This window comes from Sander lucioperca, chromosome 23, assembly GCF_008315115.2.
Source record: "Sander lucioperca isolate FBNREF2018 chromosome 23, SLUC_FBN_1.2, whole genome shotgun sequence".
Taxonomy (NCBI): Eukaryota; Metazoa; Chordata; class Actinopteri; order Perciformes; family Percidae; genus Sander; species Sander lucioperca.
Genome location: NC_050195.1, coordinates 3,710,091 through 3,723,407, shown reverse-complemented (window position 1 = coordinate 3,723,407; position 13,317 = coordinate 3,710,091). Strand labels below are relative to the sequence as shown.

General features: G+C 45.9%; 1 protein-coding gene across 1 annotated transcript in view; it reads right to left on the bottom strand.

Annotated features, from left to right (window-relative positions):
- The window catches only part of LOC116053716 (nebulin), a 106,245-nt gene that overhangs the window by 50,820 nt on the left and 42,108 nt on the right, over nt 1-13,317 (bottom strand). Inside the window, exons 23-31 of the mRNA XM_035998317.1 lie at nt 10,764-10,874; nt 9,888-9,998; nt 9,472-9,579; nt 9,118-9,228; nt 7,993-8,103; nt 7,580-7,690; nt 3,511-3,621; nt 2,112-2,222; nt 325-429 (exon numbers count right to left, since the gene is read on the bottom strand). Coding sequence (XP_035854210.1) covers nt 325-429; nt 2,112-2,222; nt 3,511-3,621; nt 7,580-7,690; nt 7,993-8,103; nt 9,118-9,228; nt 9,472-9,579; nt 9,888-9,998; nt 10,764-10,874 — 990 coding nt within the window. The remainder of the gene's footprint in view (nt 1-324; nt 430-2,111; nt 2,223-3,510; nt 3,622-7,579; nt 7,691-7,992; nt 8,104-9,117; nt 9,229-9,471; nt 9,580-9,887; nt 9,999-10,763; nt 10,875-13,317) is intronic.

Below are 13,317 nucleotides of genomic sequence, written 5' to 3'. Positions count from 1 at the left end.
TGTATCTTCTTGTGTCTGCTTTACCTGATTGTTTAAACGTATTATCTGTTGTAATTTAATATTCACTTCAATGTTCAATTTGTTCAATAACGTGATGTTGGTAAATGATTTCCTTTCATTGTTTTTTTTTATTATATACATTACAACAAGCAGTTTGTTGTATTTTAGCAGAATACTGAAAGCAGCAGAACTGAGTACACTTTAATATCTGTTTATTTATCGCATGTAATATGGTTATCGCGATATTCAACATTATCACATATTTTCCTCCTTTGGTGCAGCCCTGATCCAGACCAGAGGCTGCTGGAGTAAAGGGTCTGTCACCTGGCTCTGGAGCTCCGTCACCTCCTTGGCCAGCTCAGTCTGGAGGGTTTGAGGAAGGCTGGAGAACAGACTGGACGACTTCTGCACGTCCTCTCTGTACTTCACCTGCAGGGACAGGGACAGGGACAGGGACAGGGACATGGACAGGGTCAGGGACAGGGACAGGGACAGGGACAGGGACATGGACAGGATCAGGGACAGGGACAGGGACAGGGTCAGGGACATGGACAGGGACAGGGACAGGGACAGGGTCAGGGACATGGACATGGACAGGGACAGGGACAGGGACAGGGACAGGGTCAGGGTCAGGGACAGGGACAGGATCAAGGACAGGGACAGGGACAGGGACAGGGTCAGGGTCAGGGACATGGACATGGACATGGACATGGACAGGGACAGGGTCAGGGACATGGACATGGACATGGACAGGGACAGGGACAGGGTCAGGGACAGGGACAGGGACAGGATCAGGGTCAGGGACAGGGACAGGGTCAGGGTCAGGGACAGGGACAGGGACAGGATCAGGGTCAGGGACAGGGACAGGGTCAGGGTCAGGGACAGGGACAGGGACATGGACATGGACATGGACATGGACAGGGTCAGGGACATGGACAGGGTCAGGGACAGGGACAGGGACAGGGTCAGGGACAGGGACAGGGACAGGGTCAGAGACATGGACAGGGTCAGAGACATGGACATGGACAGGGACAGGGACAGGGACAGGGTCAGGGACATGGACATGGACAGGGACAGGGACAGGGACAGGGACAGGGTCAGGGACAGGGTCAGAGACATGGACAGGGACAGGGACAGGGACAGGGACAGGGTCAGGGACAGGGTCAGGGTCAGGGTCAGGGACAGGGACAGGGTCAGGGACATGGACAGGGACAGGGTCAGGGACAAAACCAAAACCAAATGGCGCAGAACTGTGACACAAGAGCTGGAACAGATGAACCTGTCATGGGGAGAGGTCCAACATGCTGCCGGGGACCGAATGCAATGGAGAGAGCTCATTGAAGCCTTACAGTATGTCCCATAGGGGATGAAGAGGAGTAAGAGCCCGTAGAGCAGGCGCACTAGTAGTCTATATCCACGACCTTTCATATCCGGGATTGTTCCGGTGCCACCGTAACAATCCGCCGGATGTCCTTCTTTTCGGCCGGATGTCCGTCCCCTTCCTCTTTCTTTGTGTTGCCGTTCTAAACTGCGGTGGATTTATGAGGACTATGGTTAATGTTCAGTTGAAAATTAGGTGTGTAGAGGGTTTTAGTACATGTAGTCTCGCATCGCCAGACCTTCCTCCACAGAGCTGCGCAGGAAGGTCTTGCTAGTCCACACAGCATTCTGGGATGATCTGGTTTATTGGCATTTCTTTAAACCAATCACAATCGTGACTAAGCACCGGACGGAGCCACGGTGCCTCTGCAAAATAGCCTCTAGTAGGAACTTGTTTTGGTGGAACGTGTGTACGTTTAAAAGTTGTTTTAGTCGTGCAACAGAAAACTACAACAACAACAGATAACAGATAGTCTAGCTAGCTGTCTGGATTTACCCTGCAGAGATCTGAGGAGCAGTTAACCATAGTCCTCACAAATCCACCGGAGGTTAGAACGCCAACACAGAGAGAGAGGAAGGGGACGGACATCCGGCCGAAAAAGACGGACATCCGGCAGCACCGGAGCAATCCCGTAAATGAAACGTCGTCGATATATAGACTATGTTACATAGATACATGTAGTGCATGGACGTAATATAAGTTTGTGTTCCAGTTTAAGTGTGATCCGTACCTGGCTCTGGATCTGCGAGGCCTGCTTGGCGTGTTGAGTGTCCAGAGTTTCTGCCATCACGGAGTACAGACAGCTGCCGGCCTCCTGCCTCCTGGACTTCTTATACTTTGTCTGAAAAAAAACAACATTTAAAGACATTTTTACATTTTTTATTTTTTTAGTTTGAGTTCCCAGCAGGACAAAACATCCCACCTGTGTTTTTTCTGCATCTGTTGGTGCATGAATGTGTCCTGTAATAGCCTGACAAGGAACTCACCATTGGCAGGGCTCAATCCGAGGGGCGGGATAAACGGTTGTCTTTCAAATTCCCTCTGCACGCAATAGGATAGAGCTACAACCAACCAGAGCAACGCTAGCTGATAGATTAAACTTTAAACTGCGAACACATCTTCCTTTTTTAAGAATGACTTCAGTGCCGTTCTTTGTTCTTTTCTCAAAGAAAATCTGAACTCCAAGTTAAAGGGCTGCATTGGGATTGGGTCCCACCGGACGCGGTCTCGTGGGAGCGGGCAGTTTTAACTTTGCTGCAGGCAGGAACGGGTGGCTAAAAAACCACTGCGGGATCGGGATGTAGCCTGGAACCCCCCCACGCCAGCAGAAACCATAGATATACATATATACTGACTGAGTATATACTGTATAGGCCATCTATGAGCAGACACCAGCGTGTCTGAGCCTCCCAGGACGGGGGAGCTCCGAGCCAAGGCTCCGTCCACCCTCATCCTCGGCTCCTTCCTCCCCCTCTCTCCCTCTCCTCTCTTCCTCATCCTCGGCCCCTTCCTCCCCCTCTCTCCCTCTCCTTCTGCTCCTTCCTCCCCGTCTAACAGCAGCAAGCACCTGCCTTCTTTGCCTTCATCTTCTCCCTATTAACCTATAAAATGACGTGTTTTCTCATGCGGGACGGGAGAAGACATAACATCAATGCATCTCTATTATTGTGCGGGCATAAATTCTCAGAGTTTTGCAGGTGCGGGCGGGAGTGGACGTACACGTTGCGGGAGCAGGCGGGAGTGTAACACACACGTTGCGGGTGCGGGCGGTAATGGTCAGAAATTCGCCGGGAGCGGGATGAAGAAAACTGTCCCGTGCAGGGCTCTACTCCAAGTCTTCCAGAGTCGCGGCCAAAGCCGATTCCAAAGACCGCTGTTCGCCAGCAGCAGCAGCCATATTCTTTGTTTTCAAGTAGCAGGGAATTCACACGGAACCGTTGCAACTCTGCCGTCATTATGTTAAGCCCCGCCCACCGACTCTATACACGATGTGATTGGCCTGACCAGAGTTTGGTTTTTCCAGCTCGCAGGCCAACGGAGAGTTGCTAGACAACCCTGGCTGCAAATTACATTTGCTGCCGCTAGGGTGGTCTAGATTTCTAGGCTAGTCTTGTAATGCTTTATCTCACCTCACTCTGCAGCTCAGAGACAGTTTTAGCAAACTGAGTCTCAGCGGTTTCAGGCAGCTGAGAGTAGAAACTCTGAGAGAGTCTGTTCATCCCCTCCTCCTTGTATTTATTCTGTAACCAGAGACAAAAAACAGACAGATTATATTCAGTAATAACACAAGGTTAACCATAAAGAGCTCCAGTTTATGCATGTTTAACCCTCCTGTTGTCCTCGGGTCAAATTTGACCCATTTTCAAAACATTTCTATATCAGAAATTTGGGTTTCTTTCAACAACAAAAAAAATACAGTGGATGGTAGAGCTGTAATCGGGCCTTAAAGAATTCGGCCCGAGCCCGACAAGTAAATTTTGATTGACAGATTTTTAAAAGCCCGAACCCGTTCACAGCCTGACTGTACAAAAGGCCGTCTATCAGCAGGGATTAGAGTGTCGGAGAATAGTGCGGACACGCGCTTCACACAGCGAGCGGGCACACGCACCACTCAGCGGAAAGGGGAGAGAAAGAAAAAAGAGACTGCGCCGCAGGCACACAGCTCTTGTCTTTTGTCAAGAATGAGTCATTTATACATTTTTTAACATCATGTATTCATGACTAACGGAGGCTGTCGGCCACTTGGAAGTTGGAACAAAGAAGTAAAAGAAGTCCTCCAGAGGCCAGCCTCCGTTTCACCTCCTCAGCATCCATTTACACGCTAATCGAAACGCATCAACTGACTGCTCATTTACTGCCCAACCCGGAGCGCAAGTCTGAGCCCGGCCCGAGCCCGAGTAAAATGATAGAAATTAAGACCGAACCCGACCGAACCCGTTGGGTCCCATCGGGTCCCGTCAGATTCGGGCAAAGATCTTCAGCTCTAGTGGATGGTTCCCTACAACCATTATTCTTCACAAGTAAAATAAATGATCAGTTCACTACTTTCATTGAATGTGGGTGTTTTGTTCAATTTTATAGCATTTGGAAGAAAAAGAAAACTTTGAAAAAAGTGCCAAAAATGTCGGAAAACTTCAAAAACGTCAAAAGGAGCAGAAAAAAAAGTGACGAAAAAAAACTTCGGGAAAAGCAACAAAAGACGAAAACGTTGAAAAGAAAGTTTTAAATTTGAAGGGTTGAGATTTTTTTTTGTGTGTGGCATTTTAGGCCTTTATTTCGGACAGGGCAGATTAGACATGAAAGGGGAGAGAGACGGGGAACCAGATGCAGCAAAGGGCCGCAAGTCGGCACCAAACCCGCGGCCGCCACGTCGAGGACTGAGCCTCAGCATATAGGCGCGCGCTCCACCACCCAGGCGCCCAATCTGATGCATGTAAAATAATTATAGCTAATGGAATGGTGTCCATGCTCAGACACTTATTGTCTCTATCAAAATATTTAAATACAAATAATATGTAATCATTTTCAGTTCATTTAATGGTGTCAAACTAAAGCGTAACTTCTTATCTTTCTTTTTTTAATCAAAAATCTAAAATATTTTTATTATATTTCCACATACAACAAACAACAGATACATAACAACCCACATCCCACCCACCCACATCGCACCACTGCTACAAAGAAAAGTGGACTATAAAATAAAAAACAAGATAAAGATAAAGAAAAGAAGAGGGGGAGGACAACAACATTCACCAATTCATACAATGTCATTAGAGTCCATCTGTTCGACCAATGTAAGAACAGGTTGCCAGATATTACTGAATTTAATATTATTACCTTGTAAATAATAACGAATTGGTTCAAGAGTTAAATATTGCATAACATCGTTGAGCCAGTGTTTAAATACAGGTGGAGACTTATCCTTCCATTTTAATAAAACAATGCGTCTGGCCAAGAGAGTTGCGAATGCTATCACAGTTCTAACCCATTTGTCTATGCCAAGTTCTAGTTCTCCAAAAATGGCAATGGCCGGTGATGGGTCAATATGAGTATGCAATGCTCTAGAAAGAAAAGCAAAAATCAGTTCCCAAAACTCAGACAATTTAGGGCAGCTCCAAAACATATGTGACAGAGTGCCCGGCTCTGTATTACATCGATCACACTCTTTAAACTGGATAATGGTATGTCGTAGGCAGATAGAGGATGAGTCTATGTTATTGAGAGCAGCCTGCCATAGCTCGTCTGATATTTCTGTATCCAGCTCTCCCTCCCATTGATGTTTTAATGCTGTCAATGGCTTCAGATTATCCATGCTGAGTAGAGAGTACAACCTGCCAACAACCTCCCCAAGCCAAAGGGGCATCTGAAGTATTTTGTCTAAAAGGGAATCTGGTGGTATCAATGGAAAAGAACTACATTTGTGGAAACAAAACTGCGAAGTTGTAAATATCTAAAAAAAATGTGTTAGGAATGACAGAGTTTTTAAGTGCTCAAAAGATGCAACGGTGCCACCCATATATACATCTTTGACTGTTTTCAGTCCCTTTTCAGTCCATATTTTAAAAGCATCATCAGTCATGGAGGGAGCGAACATGTTATTTCCCACCAATGGGGTATATATGGACATCTCAATTATAGAAAAAGCTTGTCTGAACTGTATCCATATCTTGAGGGAGTGCCTCACAACTGGATTTATGCAGCATGTTGGTACAGATTCTGGAAGGGGTATTTTAGAACAAGCTAGTGCATGTAAAGAGACTTGTGTGCAGGATGCACACTCAAGCTGTAGCCACTTGGGACTGTCTTCAGCTCTAGAGGAATGAATCCAATGCATTATTTTTTTTAATGTTAGCAGACCAATAATAGTACTAAAAAATTGGGTAGGGAAAAAACACCATGTAATCGGTGATGTTGCAGAATTTCCCTACGTAATTTCACATCTTTCTAGCGGAATATCATTTTAACCATTTACTTTAGCTTGGTCTTTACAAGAGCCGGCAAAAGGAAGCTAACACCGGTAAAGGATTTGTGGCCATACTCGGTCCCCCCTATCTCCCCGCTGTAGAAAGTCACTGGGCGCTGCTGGGTTTTGGGGGTATTAACTGTAGTAACAAGTCGCCCAAATGAACATCAATGCTGTCAACACATCCGGGACCGTATTTCTGTTCTTCACATTAAAAAGACATGCTTCAAGAACTCCAAATGATGCAATAAAAGCTCCTGAAATTCCACTTTGAACGTAAAGTTATACCGCCACCTGAGCGTCGCCTAAGCTTTCTTACTGCTTTTTCTCATCAAAATCACTTTTCTACACTTATTAGACATGTAAATGTCCATGAACATATATGTAAATTCACAAACAGATTCTTAGATCTGTGTAAATTAATTCAATTTGCATTTTCGGAGGGGTTCACCCAGGAAAGGCACAGCGAAAAGACTGGAAACTGCGTCTGACAGGATGTGTCCCGTTACGGCCAATAACCGCAAACGGTGTCCGCACATCAACACAGTTACGTTACCGCTGTGTTTTTACATGTTGGAAGAACTGAGAGCTCCACAGAAAAACGTAATTTATTGTCACATACACATACATGTAGCGAAATTCATTCTCTGCATTTAACCCATCCCTCAAGGGAGCAGTGGGCAGCCAATCACAGCGCCCGGGGACCAACTCCAGATCTGAGCCAGTGCCTTGCTCAAGGGCACTGACTGGAGAACCTAGTGCGTGTTTTCTGATGGTGGCGGAAACCGGAGCACCTGGCGAAAACCCACGCAAACGTGGGGAGAACGTACAAACTCCACGTAGAAAGGCCCGGAACGACCTGGATTCGAACCCATAACCTTCTTGCAGCGAGGCCACAGTGCTAACCATTGGGCCACCATGCTGCAAAAAAGCCACTCATTCATAATAGATTAATTCACTCATATAACTAAACGCAGCAGCCAGCCTGTTCCCCGGGGCATCACGACAGAGATCTGTCACATCACAGTCGACTCGTATTTATAACGTTCTCCTGACAGACACGCCGCCTCGCTTTATAAACCTCCGAGGGACTGACACGCCACAGATTCCTGCCATCGATAAAGACGAGTGCCAGAGACCACGTTTGTTTAAATAGCACATTAGGTTGGCTTTTAGTTGTTGTTGAAAGTCGATCCAAATGGTTCGCTGTGAGGTTTTAAATTTTTGGCTCTTACTTGGCTTTGCATGTCAGAGAGTTCTTGGGCAAACTGGGTCTCCAGAGTGTTGGGCAGCTGGTGGTAAACTGGACACGACAACTCCTTCTTAACAGCCTCTTTATACAGGATCTACAACACACAGAGGGGACAAGACAAGACATTCAAAATAAGACCACTGGTGGGTTTGCATAGTTCAGCACCTTGACTACAAGCACACTGTCAGTTCACACGGTGCTTTCTATGGTGTTAGAGTCAACGTAAATCGTGCAAACAATCAGAGGAATTCAGCTGTTTCCGGTTTCTGAAAGGTTGCTGCTCAGCAGATGACTCTCAGGTCTCGGATGTGTGTTAGTTAGGTGCCTTAGTGTGTTTATTGCACCAACAAGGGACAGGCTTTTCTTTTCTTTTTGTTACATACATGATGCATGTACCTGACTCTGCAGCTGCGAGGCCTCTTTAGCATGCTGCGTCTCCAGAGTTTCAGGCAGTCGGTGATACAGAGACGTTTGCGTCTGCTTCCTGCCGGCCTCTTTGTATTTAGCCTGGAAGAACAATCAGTAGTGTAGTCTATGTGATACGCAGGTATATGCAGTATACCCACTAGGAAATCTCTAGGATTTCCACATTCCCACTTAAAAATGTGCAATGATACGCAACAACATATTTTTGTGACAGAACTTTCACTTCACATATTTGTATTCACAAATACAGGGTTGAGTAATGTGACAGCAAACTAAACTAAGAGAGACTTCTCATCTTTCATCAACCCGCCCCTCGCTGAGCGCAGTGCGTAGTGTGTGCGTAGCGACCGCGCCCCAAATGCTCCGCCTACACTAACGCCAGCATCCTCCCTTCACCAAACATTTAAGACAAATATAAGTAGCCTATTTTATTTTGTCCTCGATGCTTTGGGGTCAACTTTTTCTTTTTTTTACTTCTTTATATTCCATTATGTCATCTGTGTTTTCCTTCTCATAGGATAAATAAAGGTATTCCCACCATAAATTGGTGCATAAAAGTGTATCAGAATGCAGCAAATGAAGTCTTTGACGCTCAAAATAACCCTGGGGGAGGACACCCAGACCCCACACTATGATATGCCCCTCCCCACACACACAGGCCCATTCTGAGCTAGGAAAGAAATGTGTGTGTATATATATATATATGTGGTACAGTATACCCACTACAATACTAGACTACACTACTGAGAAGAATGAGGAATCAATCACAAACATGGAACAGGTTCCTTTTTTGGTACGTGCACCGGATTTTGAACCAGAACAAAAACAAATTGGTAAAATTGTTGTCCTAAAGTGACAACCGAAGTGGGCGTGACCCAGCAAGAGCATTCGCCCCATGTAGGCAGAGTCCTTTGCAGCCGCCCGGGTTCGAATCCCGACCTGCGGCCCTTTGCTGCGTGTCATCCCCTCTTTCTCTCTCCCCGTTCCTGTCTATCCACTGTCACTACAAATAAAGGGAAAAAGCCCCCAAAAAATAATCTTAAAAAAGTGCGAAAAGACCTCACGTTGAACATTCAGTCCGCAGCCTGAACCCACCTCACTCTGCATGTCTGTCAGCTCTTTAGCATGCTGTGTGTCGATGGTGTCGGGGAGCAGAGAGTACAGGCTGACGCTCATCTCCTTCTTACCCTCTTCTTTGTACTTGACCTTGTGATGAGAAGAAGAAAACACAACCAGAAGGAAGAGAATAAACGCAGAGATGAGTCCTGAAATGTGTCCAGCAGGATCACAGCAAGATACAGAAAGAAATACAAAGCGTCTACATCTTTGTGTATGATTCAATGCAATGTGGATTACTACAGTATTTTCATCTATTACCAAAAGAAATATTTGAATTGAAGTCTCAACTGTGGGATGAAGCAAACAGTAACAGAAGCTAACTTTTCGTACCTCGCTGAGCATGTCCGTCTGCTCCCTGACAAACTGAGTGTCGATAGTTTCTGGCATCAGGTGGAACAGACTGGAGGCGTCTTTCTTTAAACTCTGCTTGTACTTCAGCTGGAGCACACAGGGTCAAAACACACAACAATCACTTTCATTTAGTTTTTATCTTTGGCATTGGTCCAGTTTGAAGTGAGATCGCTGCAGTCTGCAGCGGAGAAACAAGCTACAATGTAAGTTAAAAGGACAATTGTCCAACTTGTACTGACCTTCACTAAAGTGCTCGTTTTGCCACTGACAGACTCAGATTAATATTCTAAGTGTCTGACAACGATTTTCCTGATTTTACATGTACCTGGGACTTTGCCCAGATTCCTAAATCGGCAAACGGAGACAGCTGGACAGATGTTGGCTGTGTACTGTACCTGGCTCTGCAGCTGTGAAGCCTCTTTAGCGTGCTGTGTCTCCAGCGTCTCAGGTAGAGTCGAGTACAGAGAGCTCGTCGCTCCTTTCTTTCCGGCTTCTTTGTACTTCATCTACAAACAGAAACACAAAATTGAAAATAAACTTGCGTCAAACTGGCTATTGGGACTCCAAATGTGCTAAGACGTGTTTGCTAGAATGTCTTTTCCTTGTTCAACTGAAGTTATTTCTGATACCTCGAGATGTTAATAGAATTTAAAAAGCCCCTATTATATCGTATTTGTAGAATAGGTTTACATGCTTTGATTCAGCTCCTCTGCCTCAAACAGTCTGAGCTCTAGGGTTGGGCATCATTTGGGTTTTTTCCGATACCGGTGCTAAAACCATACTTTTAAAACGGTGCCGGTGCCTAAACGGTGCCTGAACAGATACTGATACTAAAGATTATTTTTTTGGGCATTTTAGGACTTTATTTTTATAGGACAGCGGAAGATATGAAAGGGTAGAGAGAAGGGGAATGACATGCAGCAAATGGCTGCAGGGCGGAGTTGAACCTGCGGCCGCTGCGTCGAGGAGCAAACCTTTATATATGGGCGCCTGTTCTACCAGGTGAGCTACCCAGGCGCCCAGGATATATATTTTTTTTTTTACATGTTTTGTATCTACACGGGATCAGGGAACATCATCGAGCATAAGAACAATATTAAGGTGTATCTTTGTGTAACAATATTTTACTAAACTCTTTCCCTCTGGGACTCCATCCTGCATGTACCTGGGTCAAACCATGTGTCTATGCTGCTTTTTCGTGCAACATTACAAGATTTTCAAACTAAAAACGTCAGCAGGACTTCATTGGTGAAGTACTTCTCTCCTCTCACCTCGCTCTGCAGCTCAGAGACAGTTTTGGCGAAATGAGTCTCGGCGGTTTCTGGAAGCTGAGAGTAGAAACTCTGAGGGAGGCGTCTCTTTCCGTCCTCCTTGTACTTGTTCTGGAAAAGATGGAAACAAAGGAGATTGGTTTGATTCATAAACAGGGCAGAATTAGTGGTGTAACGGAACATAGTTCATGGCTCATGGTTCAGAATGCATGTGAACCGCGGGTTAATTGCAAAGTTTAACCACAATAATAATGTGAAATAAATATTTAGTGTTGCTATTCGGGCACTTTCACATCTATAGTTTGGTGGACTCGGAGCAATTTGGGGGTGAAGTTGCAACATTGTTGCATTTCTAATTTGGTTTGGTTTGCATTCCAACAGATTCTCACTCGCATCTCGTAAAATGCGGACGCTTGGTCAGGTGCCTTTGGTGTTGTTAATGACGCTAAAAGTCTCCTTTAGCGTCATATCTAAACGCGCTGGGTCGGGACTATTGCCGTCACTTTTGACGCAGTCAGGTTAAGGAAAAGGACGTGGGTGGGCTTACGTTTCCATGACACGCGGGAAGAACGGGACGGTTGGGTTTAGGTAAAGAAGAACGGGACAGTTGGGTTTAGGAAAAGAAGAACAGGACAGTTGGGTTTAGGTAAAGAAGAACGGGACAGTTGGGTTTAGGTAAAGAAGAACGGGACGGTTGGGTTTAGTAAAAGAAGAACGGGACGGTTGGGTTTAGGTAAAGAAGAACGGGACGGTTGAGTTTAGGTAAAGAAGAACGGGACGGCTGGGTTTAGGTAAAGAAGAACGGGACAGTTGGGTTTAGGTAAAGAAGAACGGGACAGTTGGGTTTAGGTAAAGAAGAACGGGACAGTTGGGTTTAGGTAAAGAAGAACGGGACAGTTGGGTTTAGGAAAAGAAGAACGGGACGGTTGGGTTTAGGAAAAGAAGAACGGGACGGTTGGGTTTAGTAAAAGAAGAATGGGACGGTTGGGTTTAGGTAAAGAAGAACGGGACGGTTGGGTTTAGGAAAAGAAGAACGGGACGGTTGGGTTTAGGTAAAGAAGAACGGGACGGTTGGGTTTAGGAAAAGAAGAACGGGACGGTTGGGTTTAGGTAAAGAAGAACGGGACAGTTGGGTTTAGGTAAAGAAGAACGTGACAGTTGGGTTTAGGTAAAGAAGAACGGGACAGTTGGGTTTAGGAAAAGAAGAACGGGACGGTTGGGTTTAGGTAAAGAAGAACGGGACAGTTGGGTTTAGGAAAAGAAGAACGGGACGGTTGGGTTTAGGTAAAGAAGAACGGGACGGTTGGGTTTAGGAAAAGAAGAACGGGACAGTTGGGTTTAGGTAAAGAAGAACGGGACGGTTGGGTTTAGGTAAAGAAGAACGGGACAGTTGGGTTTAGGTAAAGAAGAACGGGACGGTTGAGTTTAGGTAAAGAAGAACGGGACGGTTGGGTTTAGGTAAAGAAGAACGGGACAGTTGGGTTTAGGTAAAGAAGAACGGGACGGTTGGGTTTAGGTAAAGAAGAACGGGACAGTTGGGATTAGGTAAAGAAGAACGGGACGGTTGGGTTTAGGAAAAGAAGAACGGGACAGTTGGGTTTAGGTAAAGAAGAACGGGACGGTTGGGTTTAGGTAAAGAAGAACGGGACAGTTGGGTTTAGGTAAAGAAGAACGGGACGGTTGAGTTTAGGTAAAGAAGAACGGGACGGTTGGGTTTAGGTAAAGAAGAACGGGACAGTTGGGTTTAGGTAAAGAAGAACGGGACGGTTGGGTTTAGGTAAAGAAGAACGGGACAGTTGGGTTTAGGTAAAGAAGAACGAGACAGTTGGGTTTAGGTAAAGAAGAACGGGACAGTTGGGTTTAGGAAAAGAAGAACGGGACGGTTGGGTTTAGGTAAAGAAGAACGGGACAGTTGGGTTTAGGAAAAGAAGAACGGGACGGTTGGGTTTAGGTAAAGAAGAACGGGACGGTTGGGTTTAGGTAAAGAAGAACGGGACGGTTGGGTTTAGTAAAAGAAGAACGGGACAGTTGGGTTTAGGAACAGAAGAACGGGACGGTTGGGTTTAGGAAACGTGACATGCGGGACACGATCCCCGGTCTCCTGGGTGAAAGTCCTGTGATGTTTGACCCATCCACCCCCCCAACCAACCTCACTATGAGGATTTTCGGCCTTTCATACTACTCTCTACCGTAGTCGCTCTTAATGCTACGTCATCTTCAAACCCCGTGTAGCTGCTGCTCTCCCCGGTGCGTTCTACACACACGCTGAAGGGCGCTTTTTACGTTGCTCCAGACGCTGACAGCCACTGCACAAACGTCCGTATTTTACGAGTTTGGATTGAGAACAGGTAGTGCGTTCACACCGCACTTCGTTAAACGCACCAAACACTGTAAACACACGTCACGCGATCGAGGCGGTCATTAGCGGAGCGCTAGTCTATATCTATATAACTCTGGTGGATTTGTGAGGACTATGGTTAACTGCTCCTCAGATCTCTGCAGGGTAAATCCAGACAGCTAGCTAGACTATCTGTCCAATCTGAGTTTTCTGTTG